The 19,628-nt window shown below is 32.5% G+C and overlaps 2 protein-coding genes and 1 long non-coding RNA gene across 4 annotated transcripts; 1 reads left to right on the top strand and 2 right to left on the bottom strand.

Annotated features, from left to right (window-relative positions):
• Positions 1-2,492: 2,492 nt before the first annotated feature.
• LOC126671589 (cytosolic sulfotransferase 15-like) lies at positions 2,493-3,738 on the bottom strand. The gene has a single exon (XM_050365372.2). It carries the CDS (start codon positions 3,643-3,645, stop codon positions 2,647-2,649), a length of 999 nt encoding a protein of 332 aa, XP_050221329.1. The 5' UTR covers positions 3,646-3,738; the 3' UTR covers positions 2,493-2,646.
• A 3,758-nt stretch (positions 3,739-7,496) lies between these two features.
• LOC126670981 (uncharacterized) lies at positions 7,497-10,549 on the top strand. 2 transcript variants are annotated; one of them, XM_050364657.2, is made up of 6 exons: positions 7,501-7,811; positions 8,079-8,114; positions 8,755-8,956; positions 9,749-9,827; positions 9,978-10,095; positions 10,294-10,549. In XM_050364657.2, the coding sequence occupies exons 1-6, from the start codon at positions 7,657-7,659 to the stop codon at positions 10,313-10,315; spliced, it is 612 nt and encodes a 203-aa protein (XP_050220614.1). In that variant the 5' UTR covers positions 7,501-7,656; the 3' UTR covers positions 10,316-10,549. The 2 variants fall into 2 exon arrangements, with proteins under 2 accessions (XP_050220615.1, XP_050220614.1); XM_050364658.2 differs by lacking the exon at positions 10,294-10,549 and having other exon boundaries at positions 7,497-7,811; positions 9,978-10,099.
• A 6,119-nt stretch (positions 10,550-16,668) lies between these two features.
• LOC126673953 (uncharacterized) lies at positions 16,669-19,031 on the bottom strand. Its single transcript, XR_007639396.2, has 4 exons — positions 18,679-19,031; positions 18,219-18,559; positions 17,811-17,961; positions 16,669-16,959 (listed from the first exon to the last, which is right to left on the bottom strand). It is a non-coding gene; the product is annotated as an uncharacterized LOC126673953 (long non-coding RNA).
• Between the last annotated feature and the right edge of the window lie 597 nt (positions 19,032-19,628).

Raw genomic sequence — 19,628 nt, forward strand, 5'->3', positions numbered from 1 at the left:
TCAAAATTTTCCGGTTTAATTCACGAATGGCTAGAAAATGTTTCAAATATTCCAAAATAAGCTAAACGAGTCTATTTTAAAAAAATTTACTAGAACTGACAAAATCCGCAAACGTTTGATATTTATTGATAGGAGTAGAAATACTCCTATTTCCGAGGGTTTTTCGGTAATGATTATCGTGTTTATTGTCAAATTCATACTTGTTTTGGTCCTTATTTATTATGTTCAAGTGTTGCAGACTTATGCGTGGAATTAAGTGTTTTCTGAGTGTAATAGAGCAAAAGCGGGCATTGGTGAAAAAAAAGTGAAGCTTCAGACCAGGTTGGAAGTGGTATCGGAATAAAAATGATTTTTTCGCGCCATGACAAGAGGCGTAGCGTCGCGACATGATGAAGATTTGAAGCCCCAAGTTACAGCAGAAAACGCACAACGGAGTCATGACATTCTCGCGTCGTGCGTTGAAGATTTTTGGGTGTCGCGAACATCGTGCTTGTCGCGTCGCGACAAGGGGTGTCTCGTCGCGACACCCCAGAAACCTGCACATGGAAGTTACGTTTTTGCCCATACGAAATCTTGAGTAAAGGACCGAAGTTCCGGGGCATTCTAGACATTACACCGAGCTCGAAATTAGAGAACATCCTATGTTTATATTGAGTATAAATAGATAATGATTACATCTTGTAAAGGGTTTGACTAATTTACCGCTTTCTAGACATAAACCCTAGTTTTAGATTTAGATTAGTGTTCTTCGTTTCGACTATTCTTGACTATTGGATTTTCATCCGCAATTGATTATTGGATTTCTATGAGTGTAAGGTACGATTTTATTAGAGAGATCTTTACTATCGTCAATTATTCAATTATGAATTCCATTTATTATATTGTTGATTCTTCTATAATCATGAGTAGTTATACCCATCGTTGGGGATTATTAATGGGATTTATGTCTGTTTAAACAAATTGGATTTATGGGTTTGTATTCTTACTATGTTTTAATTGTTATTCTTAGCGCTTAGTCTAAATTGATCACTTAATCTATGCCATGTGTGTTGGTTTTAGCTCGACAGAGTAAAATTGGAATAGACCAATATGATTAAGAACATAGGAGTTATTGCGCGAGAGTGAATTAACAAGTGCGTGTTCTTAGAGTTTACTTCTTAAATATTAATTGATTAGTAGTTTAGGTTAATCATTGTGCGAGAGTGAGTAATTAGCCTGTTACTAGTTTATTTTCTGTTTTTGCCTGCAGTTGCTCGACAGAGAATTATAGGTGCTTCTGACTAGTCTGAACCTTAGTAAAACAATCTAATCCATAACCCAAATTGAATTGACAGCATAATGAATATTAATAATCTCTGCTCTTCATATTATTGTTAAAACACCATTTTAATTACAGCTTTTAATTCGTTTAATTTATATTAGTTTAATTTTGCCTTTTAATTTACTTAAACAAACCAAATTATCTTTTCAACTATCCAAATCGAGTCTCCTAACTGGTTGTCTTTAGAAGCTTTCTCTGTGAGTAAGCTATCTGGATTTCGCAGTATATATTACAAATTGGCATACGTACACTTGCGTACTTTTATCAATATTTGTTGGGATTAACTCAAACAAAAACATATGTACATATAACTGAAAAAGCAATCTATTTGGAAAAAAATTGTATAAGTTTTTTCAATGCAAATAAAAATCATATAATTTTTTAAATTATAATTTATTGAATATTATATATATTTAATTACAATTATGTACTTTTCTAAGACTAAATATTTTAATATATTTATTTTTAAATTTAATATAAGTTATTTATATTATTTTTGGTTAATTCCATAAAAAAATTACAACCTTTACACGATATTTCATTTTAATCACGACCTTTAAAAGTTGGCATTTAAGAGCACGACCTTTCATTTTGTTTCCAATATATCACTAAAGTAAAATTCAATTTATTTTTTCTGACTAAAAATTACTAATTCTACGTACTCTAACTGAAAGATAATAGTATTTGGTGTCGATTTATATTTGCGTCTTTCATTAATGGTTTGAGGAATAATTTAGTCAACAAAAATACAATGAAATGATAGATTTGACAAAAAAATGAAAGATCATGATTTTATATTGCAACTTTTAAAGATCGTGATTAAAATAAAACTTCGTGTAAAGGTCGTGATTTTTTATAGAATTAATCCTATCTTCTTCTTTTGATGAATTATTTATATAATTATATTTATAAACTTTGTAGCTTTAGCTAAACTACTTAATTTAGACTAAAACTTTGCATCTTTGACTAAATAAAAGTACATAATTTAAGTAAAGTAGGTAAATAAGGAATCAACTATGAAGGTTCATTTTCATTTATGTCCATGTAATTGACTCAAAGTTTGTATATCTACTATTGGGAAAATTTTAATATCTAATTTTTGGATCTAAACTTTTAAATGAAAAAATTCTAAATTTGATTTTTCATATGCATTATTGACAAAATTATAGGAGATCTCAAATGTCAATAAAATGTATTCCAAACTTCAAAACAATCTCAAATTGGATTTCACCTAAGAACCCATTATTCATAACGAATCTTTAAAAGTTTGAATGCATATGCCTCGGATCTTTATTTTTCTGCTTCTTCATGTAGAGCCAGCAAAATTAATTACAAAGTTTGAATGAGAGACCAGAATCACCTAGCTTTTCAATCATAACACTTTCAAAGTGTTTCTTTTTCTCAGGAGTAAGATAATTTTTCCAGTCACCCACCTCACCTTTTCTAAAATAGGCCTTGTTTTGAAAACTTGGCATGAACTTACCATTTTTATTCACTTCCAACTCTTTCAGACTGCTTAAACTACACAGTTTAGCTATCTCCTCAATCATCCCTTGTCTCTCTTCGTCCGGCGAAAACGGGTGCCCTATAAACTCAGCCAACCTCTTCAAGTGAGAGACTATGTCCTCTTTCAAATCCTCATACTTCAAAAACAACACTTTTTCGGGTTTCTCCAAACTCGCCTTCCAGTAGCCAAGCACATGATCCCAAAAAGGTCCGAACCCGACAAAACCCTTGAAAGAAAGGTCGAAAAATTCATCAATGGACAATTGATTAGTAGTAGCCTTAGCTTGAGCCATTGTTTCAGAGAAAAAATGCCAAGAGGAAACTACAGTATCAAGAGGGTTACGACAAATGTAAACAATACGACAATTACTCGAGTGCTGAATCGTTTCAGGTAAAGCTGGATACGGAATATGCGTAGCGAAAAGTCTAGGAGAAGGAATAATAGAAAGATCATTATGAAGATCCTTATTAGCAAATAGAGTGAACTCTAAAAAGGGCACAAGCTCATGAGGGGTTATAGTGAGTAAAGGAGTGTTCGAAAAAGAAAATCGCGTTCGATTAACAATGGAAAAGATTAAAGATTTGAGCCAAGTTGTTCCAGATTTGGGCATGGAAGCAAGTAAAATGTCTTGCTCTTGAGCCTGAAAATTTGCTTGAAAAGAGATTACATTTCCAAGAACTTTTGAGGGGCACCAAAAATGTTGGTATAGAGTTAAACCAGCAGCCATCCATCCTTGTGCTTTAGGAAGAGAATGAAGAAGTTGATCAACTTGGAGATCATGATCTTGAGAATTGAGATGGTGAAGATCTTCAGCCATTTGAGAAAGACGAAGCTGAGCTACACAATTATTGGTGAGCTCCTTAAAGTTGCTTGCATTATTGTCTATTGATATGTATCTAATGAGTTCTCATTTCCACTATCTATAGGATTCAAAAAAGAAAATCCACTACACATATTTGGCCTCAAATCCAATAAAATAATAACAATTATACTACCACTACTAATAATCAGAAAAATAGTAATAATGTAGCAAAAGCATAATGGCACAAAGGACTTATATAAAAATATAAAACTAGCATCACAATAAAATACACACATAGAAGCGGGCTTTTCCTCCCATGGGGTGGTTTTAACTTGCCTTTCTAGCTCATAGTTGCATTTTCTGCTTTGGTATAGGGTCCATGAAATTTTTTAAACGGATTCTAATTGATTATATATATATATATATACACACACACACAAGATATAGATTTAATCATATATTATTATAAAAAAGAAAGTAAAATCAATAGTTAGGATTTCAAAGAAATAACAAAATAAAATATATTCGAAATGAGTAAATAAATAACATTTTATATATTTACATTTTTTATATTATAAAGAGATATGGTATGATATATTTACAATTATATAAATACATATATAGTATATTACTAAAAAATATTCTTTTTATGATTCAGAATCGAAACCACCAATTTGGAATCGAAACCGGCAGTCTCGATTCTATAAAATATTGAACATGACTGAAACTTCATTTATCCCGGTTCAAGGCCGGTTTAAATCCAGCTTAGAGTTTGGCCGGTTTTGTGTCGGATTTGACCAAGTCGGTTCACGGTTTAACCAGGCTCGTGGTCCTCTCTATCTCTTATAACCGTCTTAAAGTATATATACTTGTATAATAGAGAGAATCAAAGGAGACTTCTAATTAGTTCCCACTCCTTTTAAACAACCTATTTAATTTTATTTTATTAATGAAATTCCAATTAATTTTTTTTACCAATTAATTTTTTTTATTACGTTTAAGCTTCCAAATAAAAGATGTATACTATAGTTAAACTACCTTTCTTTTCACAGAAACTCATAAAATTCAAACTCACCATTCTACCGAGAATATTGTGATTTCAGGCAAACTAATAACTTCAACCTCATAACTTCATTCTATGGAAAATTAATTCTTTTCACAGTTTTGAACATTAATATGACAGAAAGAAAAAAGAAAATATATTATAGCAGAGCTTATGCATTTAGATAAGTTACATAAATTTTTATTTTTTTATTCTTTGTACTATATTTTGCATTCATAGAAATATAGCTATTTGATAAACCAAATATGCAAACAACAAACTCTTACAATATAAGCAAAATAAAGCACTTGATAAAATGCACTTACAAATAATTTCAAGAAACTTAATTGACTCTTTTTACTTTCTAAAAATAATTCTTCATTTTGTTCTCCGGTGATACAATTTGTATTCCATTTAAAATCATAAATTAAAATAGAAACTTACATAGATAAGTAACTCTAAAAATTGCTACACTCGGCTTGATTTTAGCAACTCGGAGAATTGAAACAATCTCAACTAGTGAAGAACACACCACCTCACTGTCCAACATGGACTCTCCAAGATTCTCAGCTAACTGAGTCTGTCAGCCTCTACGGCAAAGGATTATTAGAACCCCATATAGCACAAACCATAAGTAACACATAATTAAAATATAAAAAGATAAGAAAAAACGGAATTGAGTTAAAGTTGTTTATTTCAAACTAAATCAAATGAAACACTAACCTTTTATATATAAAATTAAGAGGATCTCCACAAACACTTGTTTGGAAGATAAGAGAGTAAAATAAACAACAAAAAATTGATCCGAAAAAAAAAATTGGGCGAATCAGAGGCGGCGGAATGGTTTCCAGCGGGTGGATAAGCTGCTGCCGATTTTAGATTCCATTAGATGGTTTTAAGTTTGATTAGGTGATTTTAGGTTTGATTTTGTTGAACGGGATATGGTTAGATTTTTTTAGAGGTATTTTAGTCATTTTTTGGTATGACGACTTCACATGCCATGAATTAAAGTTTAAGGATTTACAGGCCAAAAACAAAGTTTAGGAACTACATGATAATAGAATGTTCAAAAGTCACGTACAATGGATAAAGTTAAGAGGAATTTACAAAAAATACTTCCCTTTTAAATTTATTTGCACTTAATATTTTATTTTTAAAAAAAAAATTTAAAATTATTTTTTATTATTTTTAGTTATACTTTCAACTAAATTTAACTTATTAACATTTTTACTACTCTCATATAAAACACATTTATTCTTTTTTTTTTCTCTTTCTTCTTCTTATTTTCTTTTCTCAGGATTGTTTTTACATATTTTTCCATTTCAATGGAATTTCTTAACAAATTCTCTACAAATTTTATATAATCTAATATATTCGATTTATAACACAAACAATTAAGGATATAAAAAAAATAAGAAATCAACTATGAAAAAATCAATTTATCTTAAAAAATTTGAAGCAGTGGAATATTCCGCCATCACCACCATCATATCCTCTTATTCTGTTTGGAAAATATTTGAAACCATTATATAAATTTAAAAAACGGTTGTAAAAACTATGTTTTATAATTTTTTTGAAACTATTTGAAATCGTTTGAATTTTTTTTATAAATTATTTTTGAAAATTAAAAACCGTTTGCAACCGTTTGAAACCCTCTGAAGTAGAAATGAAAATTACATAATAAAAATATAAAGTTTGACACCCAGGAGTAGGGGTGTAAATGAACCGAGCCGAGCCGAGCTTTGGAGTGTTCATGTTCGGCTCGTTTAGCGAACAAGGTGTTCATGTTCGGTTCATGTTCAGTCGAGCTTTGAACAGAGTGTTCATGTTCGGTTCGTTTAAATTTTATAGTGTTCATGTTCGGTTCGTGTTCAGCTCGTATTCGTTCGTTTAGCCGCTAAACGAACAAGTTCACGAACGAGCTCACGAACGAGCTCGATAAGTACTAAACGAGCTCGTTCACGAACAAGCTCGCGAACGAACTCAATAAGTACTAAACGAGCTCGTTCGTGAGCCCGCTCGTTTACCGGATAAACAAACGAACACGAATTTTTAAACGAACAAACACGAATATGAGCTGAATAAATTAAAAACAATCTAATCGAACTCGTTCACGAATATGAGCTGAATAAATTAGAAACATAATTATACAAATTAATCTAGATATGAATTAGTTCACGAACACCTAATCGAGTTTTTAAACGAACTTGTTCGTGAACTATATACGAGCTCGTTCACGAATTTGTTTACGAACTCTTAGTCGAACTCGTTCACGAGCTTGTTCATGAACTCTTATTCGAGCTGTTCGCGAACATAAACGAGCCGAACACCACTATGTTCATGTTCGGCTCGTTTATATTAACGAACATAAAATCATGTTCAAGCTCGGTTCGTTTAGAATACGAACGAACATGAACCGAGCTCTTGTCGAGCCGAGCACCGAGCTGCTCGCGAACGGCTCGGTTCATTTACACCCCTACCCAGGAGTATGACTTTCTAATTTTTATATTGGAGTTAATTTTTGCAAATATCTTTCCAATTTAAATATTTTCCTAAAATTAATTTAAAAAAGTGAATGTTTTTCTTAAACTTTTCATAAATGAAGATGGTGGATTTCCATGTGAGCCCAAGAAAAGGATAAGAAGCAAAAGCCCATAATCACTGAAAGCAATAACAGACAATTGCTTCTCCATGCCTTATGTGGGGACCCATGTTCCTCTTCTCACAATCCACTACAACACATTTCACCAAATCTATATACTCCCTCCATTTATTTGTTTCCGATGTGGTCAAACTCAATGTTATCAAACTCATCTCATTTTACTCAAACACTCTGTCTTTTACATAAACTATCCATCTGGTTGCAGAGGATGGAACCTCTTGTTGTCCGCTAGTTGACATTGCTTCGGCCTTTTTTCAGCAGTTGGGTTGTATAAATACACAGAAAATTCGGTGTCTTGATCAATACAAACTACAAAGTGAAGATGGGTATGAATAAAAGTTGCGTAATTTGTTTGTGGGTAGCGTTGGTTTTTGTTGCAGATGGACGGGTGTTACTGTTGAAGAACAAACCTGACCGTCATAATGCTGCTGCCACTGCCCGTTGGCTTGTTTCTCAGAATTCTTGGGGCGTTTTGAAGTATGTTTATTCGTCACTTTTACTTTGATTTATTTTAGTTTGGTTCTGGTTCTGGTTTTGTTTAGACTTTAGAGTTGTTCTATGGGTTGCTGAATTTGAAGATGGGACATGGTCCAGTTGATTCTTTGGGATTGGTTAATTTGTTGTTCTATCTGTTTATGATCAATCTTCAGCTTACTTTAACTGTGTTGCTTTTGTTATGTTATTTATGAATATATATTTGTTTTTTGAATTTTAAGCTTAGTTTGCTATTATTCATTTTTGCAGTACCATATCAGCGGATTTGGGAGGAGCGCCTTTTGGGTAAAGAATTTTTCCCTTTTCTTTTCCATTGATTTTACAATGTTTAAGCTATTTAGTTTTGATGTCAGAAACTTGGCGTTTCGGACATGAAACTTCATTTTAACAGAAAAAATCTTGCAATGAAACTGTTTCGCCGTGTCCGTATTCGTGTCCAAATGTCTCGTTTCTCCGTGTCTGTATTCGTTTCCAAATGTCTCATTTCTCCGTGCCCCTGTCCATTCTGCCCGGGGGATATGTGATTTGACTCACTTTTGCAACTGCAAGCTTTATTGTTTTAAAATTCAAGAATTTCATTTGTCAAAGAAAGAAAATCAAGAATTTTATTAATTACCTAATCTGTTCTTACTGGTAGTCTCACACCGCATTGAAATGGTTAGGGGGATTTGGGGATATGCCATAAGGAATCTTGTTATTAAAATCCTGTTTCATCATACATCCTTAATATTTCTTGAAACCTATTTTAATTTATTGTACTAACATTTACTACTATGTAAATGGATCTATATAAGCTTGTTACTGTCAATTGTTTTTTCTGCCCCGATCGTTTCTCTGTCGTTTGCTTTAGAAATCACTGGAATTCGGTGCTGTATGTACTGTGAAACTAAGAACATGATGTGCATTCTTTAATTTGGCGCTGCAGGAATGTTGTATCATTTAGTGATGGGATACCCAATGATGGAAATGGCATTCCGTATTTCTATTTGACTACCCTAGACCCAACTGCAAGGAATGCAATGAAAGATCAGAGGTCTTCGCTTACAATCAGTGAATACACTTTAGGAACGTGTGGCAAGAAAGACCCTGAGAATCCCAGTTGTGCGAAAATTACACTGACCGGAAAGGTTTTTTCCAAAATTTTCATTCTTCTGCTCTAATTTTTGTTTGATTTTAACATGTCATTCTTGAATATGCGGTAGTAAGTAAAGTGCCTATATTGCATGCATATACAAGCTGAATGATGCTTACCTATTTGGGGTAAATTGATGAGACTAGTCAAAGATTTCACATTAAAAATATACGTAATACACAGTCTCGGAACTTCATAAAATAGCAGCTTTTTGAAGCTTTCATATATATCAATCCTTATCACCCATTGTCAGTTGCAGCTTATTGCTAATCTATGTTCCACAGAAACAGAAATAATGGAAATGTGAAATAGAAAATGGCGAAACAATAATTTTTAAGTAGAATAGATTATAAATACAAAGTTTCGAACTTCCAGAAGAGTTTTTGGAAGTGAAAACGAAACACCAAAACATAAGACTTCTGAAATTTCCGCCAAATATAGCTGCTAATTGATCACAAAGGTTTTTTTAAGACCTTGAGTTACAAGATTATGAATTGAACTTTCTGAAAGCTTATGACTGTATTAATTGTTTGCGCAAAGAAAATGATGAAAATCTACATAAGGAAAAGCTTTCTTAATGGCCATATCTAATGCATTTTGTTTTACAATTTGGTCAATTGCACAGATCTAGGGCAACAATTTGCAGAGATTTGGCTAAACTTGAATAACAAGAAACATCTGTTGTTGTTGTCTTTGTTGATCTTGTTTCTTACGTTCCTTAATTCCATCAATTATGCTGATTAGGTCAGCTGTGTACTAATTAGTGTTGCTTCGTATAATTTATCAGTTGAAATTGCTCGAGGAAAACTCTAAAGAAGCAGAATTTGCTCGAAATGCGCTGTTTACCAAACATCCCGAGATGCCAGGTAAGTAAACGTCATTTTATTTCTTTCTTTCCATACATTACCAAAAAATGGAAAAGATTTACAAATAACTAGCAATGTTTTTCATCAAATCCCAATAGTGTTACCGAAGACTAATCGCGGTATTTGTCCTAATCTTTTTACGCTTGGCAGGCTGGCCTAAGGATCACCACTTCCACTTCTTTAAATTAGATATTGAAGATATATTTATGATCAATTGGTTTGGTGGCCCTAAACCTATCACATTGGACGAGTACTTCCATCAGAAACTGTAAGTATTTAAGGAATGATACACTATAGCTTAGAACAAGTCGGTTCGAGTCGGTTCTTCAGAATGAATAAAAGTGAAATGTGATAACAAGGTTGTGATACGAGTCGGTTCTTCAGAATGAATAAAAGTGAAATAATTCCTTATGCTTTTTGTTTGCATTTGTTTGATGGATTTGGTATGGTCTCTTGTCTATTACAGGAACACTGCTTCCATTCTTTGAACACACTTGTGATGGCTCTTCCTATTGCAAACTGGACATAAATGTAAAATAGTGTATGAAAATGAATATCCACTGTAAATAAGATGAAACAATGTTTCTGTAATTTGATTTCTGTAATTGTATTACCTTTTTTTAGTCTATTGTCTGCTAAAAAAAGCAGAAATAAATGAGATTGTTAATTCATCATTCACGTTCAAGTTCTATTTGAACGCAATGACAGACTTTTTATGCTTATTGTGGATGAATACAGCAACTTATGTGATCAATAAGCAAAATAAAAAACATGTAATCCTATAAATTAAATAACCATGGATGGATTTGGATTGAATATGCCAATAGCTTAATTGCTAATTTTGGACTTCTTCTATTCATAGTACAATTTTTTTAAAATGCCAATTTTAACTTAATTTCAATTGAAGTTAATTATTAAAAAAATAAGGCAAAAATACTGAAAACTCCCCCACCTTTGAACTTTTTTTCAGTTCCACCACCACCTATGAGAATTTTCAATTGCACCCTATTTAGGGTTTTCAGTTTTCGTCTGTACCCCAAAATAAAAAAAATTGATAATTCAATTAATTTAAGGATAAAATTATTAAAACCAATTAAATAGAGGGATTGTATCATTATTTTTTCCATTTGAAAAAATACAAATTAGTTCTTCATCTTTAAAAATGTTCAAACAAATTCTAATAATTAATTAATTTTTTAAATTTTTTAAAATAAATTAAATTAAAAAAAAATAAAAAAAACCACCACCGACAGACCATCGGACCGGTGGTCTATTCTTCTGCAAACCACCATCGGTGGTCTGTTCAGAAAGGAACAGACCACCAATTGGTGGTCTGTCTTTCTACAGACCACCACGGAGTGGTCTGTTTTTCAGACCTCTGTGGTGGTTTTTTTTTTAAAAAATTAATATATTTTTTTTTGTATTTTTAATTTTTTTCGTAAATTAATCTCGTTTTGTGTGAACATATTTTTTTTATGATTTTTAACCTTTTTAAAAAATATTATTTGTTAATTTTTAATTAATAAAAAATACGGACCATCGAACATCGAATAATTAATAAAATTAAATTAAATTATAAATAATTATTATTTGTTAAATTTTAAAGTTTTAATTTTTTTCCGGAAAAAGGATTACAGTTTTTAATTTAAAAAAAAAATTAATAATTAATATAAAGTAAAAAAAATAAAATCATTAATTGTTGTTTTTTTTAAGAAGAATGCATTTTTATAATATTAATAACATTAACATCTAATTAGTATATAGGCTGAAAATGAAGGATTAATTTGAACTTTTTTTAAATGAAAAGAGGTCATTTTAGTCTATTGGCGTACAGGCGAAAACTGAAAACCCTAAGGTGTAATTGAAAATTCTCCTACGTGGTGGTGCAATTGAAAACAAAGTCAAAGGTGGGGGGTTTTTAAGTATTTTTACCAAAAAATAATTAGAAGTGGCTTATTTTTAAGAAGAAAGTACTCAATTTACTAGCATTTTAAACATATTTTAAAAAATATTGTATAGTTTCAAAAATTGCACTCACATTTAAAAAAATTACACTTTTGATTTTATTATAGTTTTTATTTATAAATTACTGCTTCAATCAGGGGCGATCAATTCCGATTAGCTGTAGTCAATAGCTCAATCAGCATGTGCGATATGCACCATTAACCATAGGACTATTGACTTTAATGACTTTTTATGTATGATTATTATTTAGGTATATCTTAAGTGTTTTTTTTGTTTTTCAGTGAGTTTTTTAGTCTTTTCTCAATATATATTTGAGTGTTTTATTGTTTTTCTTTGTGCCTTTTGGTGTTTTTAGGTATTTTTTAATGTTTACATATTGTAGTGGTTTTTAAGTTGTTTTTCAATATTTTATAAAACAAATTCCAGTATTTTGGAATATTTCGAAAATTTGCCTGATATTTTTGAATATATTTTTTTCGGATAGTTTGGTGAATTCTCAATTTTTAATTTGTAAGTCAAGAGGAAATTGCATTATACAACTCACTTTTCTCAAAGTTTATGTTAGTAATCCATAAAATATTTTTGTGTAAAAATCTCTTAAATATTTTAGACCTACATACTACAAGAAAAACGGCTTATAATGTTTGGGTGTTTCCCGTTAATAAAAATTTATTTCCCCGTTACTAAAACCCTTTAATAACGGTAAATTTTCTATCACGGCCTCTTCTTATTTCCTCGGTGAATAGAAGTAAGTAAAGAAGTCGATGACTTGGAGGAGATTTTTCATAAGTGTTAGGCCGTTCAGTAATGTGTAGCCATAAAATTTTCCCTCTAATATGGTCCAATCTTGATCATCTTTGGGATATAGAGGTTGAACCACATTTGTACGATTATCTATAGAGAGCCATTGCAACACTCGAAGGCTTATGGTTCAGCAGTGGGAGTATATCGTGCATCGCTCGATACACATGGGTGAGCATAAAGTTGCGAGGTTGAGATTTCGGCCTTCATTTAAAGTGATTGCAATGGTGAAGCAGTCGGTAGTGATGCGTAAGAAGATGGGCACATGATGAACTTAACAAAAAAGTAGCTTAGAAATGCTATGAATTCGGCCTTGTCAGGGACAACAGAGTAATCACACATATGTGAGACTAAAAAGTTCTTGTAATTCCTAAGTGCCTTCTTTGAGTTGACTTGAAAGAAAGAGGTGTCGACTTATGGCAAGGGCGATATAGCTTGACGAGTGATGAGGATGTCCAACATTTAAGCCATGTCTAACAAAATTATAGACATGGGGTCGAACCTGATGCAGACTAGACCAGAAATGGGTCAATCCCATGTTTGCAGATTGGTCGGCCGATTTGGCAGATGTGGATAAGGTCATAGATGTTTGTAGCCTTTCATGTATTCTAGTAGTACGGTGCACGTCTTTTGATCCCGACCTTGAAGGAATCATTGGAGAATGACCCATTTCTGAAAGTCCCTTTTACCTAAAAGGACGAGTGGTGTAGCAAGGTAAATCTTGGTGGGCTGTGATCGTGGAAAGGAGTAGAAATTTCACATGGCTCGCTAGGCGAGTCAAATATCAGTCTAGATAGTGACAGTCTCCATCAATAGGTACAATTATTTTAAAGTTGGCGGATAAGATCACACTTCTTTAATTCTATCGCAAACTGACTTTGGTGATTTCCTGATCTTGGCAGGCTATGATGTAAAGAAGGACGAATTAAAATGTATAAAAGAAGAAGGAAGTAACAAAATTAGATTATTTGAAAAGTTGATTCGGTTGAGAGATGAAAAGGTTGAGAGCTATCAAAAAAATATGTTGTAGATGGACTGAAAAAAGAAAGTGGCAATGAATTTACACTAAAGATCAATTTTGAAGGCTAGAGGTTAAAAGTGAAAATCCATCGTTAATAATAATGGTTGCTATTAGATGGGCCTGGAAAGCCCAAATATTATGGGTATAGGCCGGGTAATAACAAGAACAATACTATTACATTATGCATGTTGTGGGCATTGTTTGAACCGGCCTAAATGACCTTAATTCGGAGAAATAAACAGTCTGGCCAATGAAGAGCTTTTAGGAGCTCATTTTATTATTATTGTTATTTATTTCATGATTATCTCTAATAAGAGGTTGAACCTCATTAGGATTGAAATTCTTCTGCCCTATCTATTTCTATTTATTCATCCCTTTTTTCAATTGGATATTTAGGGATCTCTCTTATTCATAGATCTTGAAAGTAGATCAAGATCCATTTCTCAATATATCCATCTATCGATAGAAAGATATAGATCTCTATCTCTGGGTCTATCTATTGTGAAATATGTTCATATTTAGCTCCATGCCCGCGGAGCGGCATACTGGAAGAAAGAAATGATTTACTCTAACAAATAAAACTTTAACAAAACAACAAAGACGCAGTTGGGCGCCGGGGGCTGACTCAGGTGCCCCTCGAACCGCACGAAATGGGATAGATATAGGATCTATGGGGCCATTACTTAGAAATACATTATGTGCAACAACCCGTCCTATCTGATAGAAAAGGATCCCATGATTCTGAACCGATCTTACCTGGGATCGCAAATCCCAAGTTTGTCTATGAAGAGCAGATCGAATTATATTAGTGTCTATAATGGATTTCTTCTATGTGATACTAATTGAGCCTTCTTGCCTCAGCATCTTGACCGGAACCCTCACATGACCCAACTTAGCACTGTCGCTTAGAGGAATTTTTACGACTCACTGAACTAACTAGAGCTGAGTTCTCTCTTCACTTAGACAATGTATATCCTTTTTGGACTTTCTACCTTTACTTTGACAAAAGGATTTAATATCAAAGAAAGATTCAACAACTAAAAGAAAGATCGATTCTTTAGGATCCTTCCTTTCTTCAAACGGAACGAAGGAAAGACATTAAGGGAGAGGGATATACTCCTTTATTTTTGTAATCGCCGAAATTGTACGATGAACCTTTTTGTTCCAGGTGTACGACCCAAAAACGTTACTGTAGACATATTGGATCTCTTCTTCCCTACTCACTAGGTTATAGGGCAAGATTCAAATATATAAGGGATCCGCCCCTAAGGAAACTCCGATTCGATCTGAAGGAAACTCTGGTTCGATCCGCCCTCCCAGCCCTACTTACTATCTGAAGGAGAAAGTGAAAATAGAACTCAAATAGTAAGGAAAAGAGAGTACGTAAGTAGCTCAACAGATAGTAAGTAGGGATAAGAAGTAGACACTTCAGTCAAATATAACAATACATAGTAGATCAAAGAAAGGAAAGTACGTCGTGAGCTGTAGGCAAGAAAGAGAAAATAGAGCGATTGGTAAGCGGACTCGTAACCCCCCTCATCGGGTCCAAGAACCCGGCCTTCTATTTGTAAGATAGATAAGTGACCCGCCTTCTCCTCGTTCGATGAGGGGAAACGTCGGGAATAGAAGTTGTTGATGTAGTTGCTTGTACTTTCGTCGAGATTGGGTTGGTGTTAAGTTATTTTGAACTTTCGGGGAAGTAGCTCTTTTCTTTTCCAGAATGGTTTGTTAGCAAGAAAATGCCTTCTTAAGAAGTTAATCAGAATAGGCCTGCTTGATAATGCCCTCTTCTTGTTCTCAAAAGACGGCTTGCACATTAAAGGACCCGACCATCGTATATCAGTTGAATTAGACCGGATAGCGCAACTTTCTAGTCGAAAATGCGCGAGTTAGCAATTGCACTTTTTTTGGAAAGGAAAAAGGAAGTAGTCCGGTCTTGACTCAAATCCTTCCTAAGATGAGTCAGGAATTGCGGCCTTTACCAATCGAGCTAAAGAAGGTAATTGCACGTGATTTGTTTCAACGTAATGTCCTGACCGAACTTGATTGCACAGGATTCATTGAAACTTTGTAGAGTGGTTTCAAATAGAGTTGAAATTTTAATTAACTTAGGACTCTAGGTGGAATTTTCTTTATAAATAATTAGAATTTCTAACACAATTATCCTTCATTTAGTTTGAGACTATCTATCATTATCTTAATAAAAATAATTGTTTTACCAAAAGCAAATCATTTTACTAGCTGTTAGACCTATATTTAAAACCGACAAATATAGACAGGGGTGGATCCAACCTTTTAGGATGAAGTAGCGGCCGCCCCTGCAAATTTTATTTTTTCTGCACAATTAAGTACCTCAAATTTTATTTTATAAATATAGTTATTAAATTTTAATTTTTATATAATTAGCCCCCTCAAAATTTATTTTACACAAATTCGCCACCCATAATAAAATTTCTAATTCCGCCCTTGAATATAAACCCATCTCCACTCAAGCTCATCTTTATTTGCAAGAAGTCCATGGTCGGTTCAAGCCTATTATAGTAAACATGCATCGAAGACATGAAATATATCCTTGGAACGTGTATAGAAAGTTATAAACACTACAACATATATGGTATTTAATGGCATTTTTTTTAGTCTTTAGTGGCATTTATAAATGCCGCTATTTTTTTTACCGGCATTTGAACAAATGCCGTTAGATCCAGTGTCCCTAAAAGTTATTGCGGCATTTATTTCAAGTGCTGGTATAAATATTATTAAATGCCACTAAAACTCAAATGGTATAGTGGCATTGATAATTGCCGGTAAAACCAATTCTTTTTGCACCAAATTAATTAGTTAGGATACTTTTAGTGGCATTTGAATTGCCATTAAAACAAAGAATCAGAACACTAAATTTACTTAGAACGGCATTTGTAAACACCACAGAAAAATACAATAGCACTGTAAAAATAGTTAATATATTTTTTGTGGCATTTGAAATTGGTTTGAATTAAACATGCAGTAGTAATTTACAATCGTATTATAAATATCACAAGAATACAGATGTAATCATTTAAAAAAGAAAACTTTAATTAGCCTATAACAATCAAAAATTGCAAATTTATAGTCATTTCAGATGATAAAAGGAACCACATTCTTTTACTACATAATATATAGTCAATTTTGATAATAAAAAAATTGTATATTTACAAATAAAAGTAACCACATAACTGAAAATCAACAGTAAAAGGACAATTGGAAATATGAATCAGCTTCATAAACTCTATAATAGGATGAATAGATGCTCCTCCAAGTCTTCAATTATTATATGCTATGTTCTTCAAGTACTCTGGTCTTCTTTTACTGCAGGGCATGAAAAATTAAGAGATTCAAATCACTTGTTTTTTATTATTCAAAATCAGCTAAAACTTCCAATTCATGTCTCTAATTTATTTCAGCTTGAGCAACACTACAAAAAGTAATAAAGCAAAGCATATGTCTTTTAATTTTTGTTAAAACGTAGCAAAAAACATGTCATGAATTGTACAAGTTTACAATAAAATATTGGACTTATCATCAATCAAATTCAGCAAAATCCCATTGGAGCTACTTAGATATCAGTTGGATATTCTTATTCACAGTTCATATAATCTAAAATAGCTTTTAAAGAGAGAATTCACAATTGGCAAAATATAAAAGTTAAATACAACAACATATAAAAATCTTCACCATTACTTATTATCATTTATCATATTTGACACCCAACAATTAAATTTAAAGACCACCAACCTCCATTTAACTTATAGTATCACATATATATGCTAGTCACAAATCAACCCAAACATTAACTATCAGTTGCATCATACATAGTCAATGTCAAAGCATCAGTTTTAGCAACAACATTTTGTTCTTTAATGTCAACAATACATGTTGAAATCTTTATGCTATGATACACCTCTCAGTCATATCCCCAATTCCTACCTACACAAATGGAAACATGACCGTACACTAGAGCGTTTCCACCTTAATGGCTTAACTTCCATTTTCCTATATATTCATATACATAAGGACTTATACATCATACTTTCATCTTATACGCATATACAGAATGCATGCATACATGATAAAATAGTTCTAAAAAATGTTAGAACCCTACTAAACTTACAAGATAATGTTCATAATTGATAACTATTATAAAAAAGCTAGAGGTTTACCTCTTTGCTTCAAATGAAGCTTTGTTATTCTTAGTTTTTCAGCAACTACGAGTGCTCAAAGTTCGATTTTTGGTCACAACAAACATCCTTCCCCTTATCTTCCACAGAAGATCACTTCTTAGAACTTGAAGATTTTTTGGTTTTCTTCTTCCTGCAGTGTAGAGATTTTGTTTTTAGAAGTAGAGAAGCAAACAATACTTGCACAATCTTAAACAGTTTGGCCATAAAACACCAAATATTGATATACGTGTTTAAAAAACAATCTCATTGTTTAGACTACCTCTAATGCATTATTTACTTCATCACCCCACCATTACAACTTCGAAAACAAGAAAAACACCAAATTTTAATCAAAACAAGCAATATATATAGGTGATTATTAAAAACTAACTTTATTCAATGACTAACCTGATAATATATTTGTCTATGAAGCTAACAGTAGACTCGGAACCTGGTAAAACAAAACCTTCCATCTACAAACTTAAGGGAAACAATAAGAACCCAAATATAAAATAGCAAACAGGAATGAAAAGATTAGGTTTCAAAAGTCACAATATTCCTTGTTCATGGATTTCGTAATCCATTTTACCAACAATGATGGGAGAAACTTTGGTTAAAAGGGACCCTTCTTCATCGTTTTTTCACCTTCTTCACTCTTCAATGTGCCGGCATCGGCAGCCTAGGGCGGAAACAATTGGTCGTCTGAGTGATTCCAGATCGAATCTTCATAGATTGTCGTCAATTTAAACCTGAAAATACAAAGAAAATAACCCATAATCAATTATTATATGGAAAATAAAATTAGTTGTTGCAACACAAAAAGAATAAGAAATTTGGATCTGACAAAGAGTAATTAGGCGGCACTAACAATTGAAAGGGGGCAAAGTATAATTTAGGTTTAAGTTTTTTTTTCTTTTGAGAAGTGGTTGATAGGAAACCTAAAAGTTTATTAGTAATGGAGGGTAGTTTTCATCAAAAAAAAAATGGAGGGAACGAAAAGACAAAACTAAAAAGGAGGGAACTGAAAAATAATTTTTAAAATAAATATACTATTTACGGCATAACGATGACTATATCCCATCATTTATTACAAATGCCAGCACATATATCATTTTAGTGGCAATTAATATAAATGCCGTAATTTGTGTGAAACTTTTGACCCGCTGTATAATTTTACCGACATTAATACAAATGCCCCTAATTAAATGCCACTAAAAATTATATCTGGTGTAGTGAAACGTGGGCAAATGGAAAAATCCAAAAGGTTTTTAAGTAAACCGAAGAGGTTAGAAGCTAACACGAAGCATAAGAAAACAACCTATTTGTTGAGCACAAGTCTACTCCACGAGTGGGCTGCATTTGAAGGAAGTTTCGATATGCAAGTGCAAATAAAAGAGGAAATCAATTCTTTCTTTTTCAAAATTACAAATTGCTCACTCAAATTGTTTTTTCCTAACTTTTTTAAAGTCTCAATAAATTCTGGATAATGCAAATGCAAAAGTATTTAAGAGGTTTTACAGATATAAAAAAGGTTGGTGCAAATTGAAAGTGAAGAAAAATACGTCAAACAATTCCATTAAGGAGAAATTCAACCCCTAAAAGTTAGAAACGATTGGAATGTGGTCACAAATGTTCATATTGCATTTATAAGATTATGGACATATCATATGAAGACATGCACGTGGAAAACGAGTTTAAGATGGAAAAGGAAGTTACAAAACGTGGGTATATGATTTTAAGGAGACAATGCAACTTCTTACGAGCGGAGAAACAATATGAACGTCGGGAAACTTCCAAGATGTTGCATAGGAAGTTTCT

The sequence above is a fragment of the Mercurialis annua genome, linkage group LG3 (genome assembly GCF_937616625.2).
Source record: "Mercurialis annua linkage group LG3, ddMerAnnu1.2, whole genome shotgun sequence".
NCBI lineage: Eukaryota > Viridiplantae > Streptophyta > Magnoliopsida > Malpighiales > Euphorbiaceae > Mercurialis > Mercurialis annua.

Excerpts from the sequence above, each read along its gene's own strand:
- LOC126671589 (XM_050365372.2), bottom strand. The coding sequence starts at position 3,645 with ATGGCTGAAGATCTTCACCATCTCAATTCTCAAGATCATGATCTCCAA.
- LOC126670981 (XM_050364657.2), top strand. The coding sequence starts at position 7,657 with ATGGGTATGAATAAAAGTTGCGTAATTTGTTTGTGGGTAGCGTTGGTT. Across the intron at positions 7,812-8,078 it reads AATTCTTGGGGCGTTTTGAA|TACCATATCAGCGGATTTGG; the intron begins GTATGTTTATTC and ends TCATTTTTGCAG. Across the intron at positions 8,957-9,748 it reads AAATTACACTGACCGGAAAG|TTGAAATTGCTCGAGGAAAA; the intron begins GTTTTTTCCAAA and ends ATAATTTATCAG.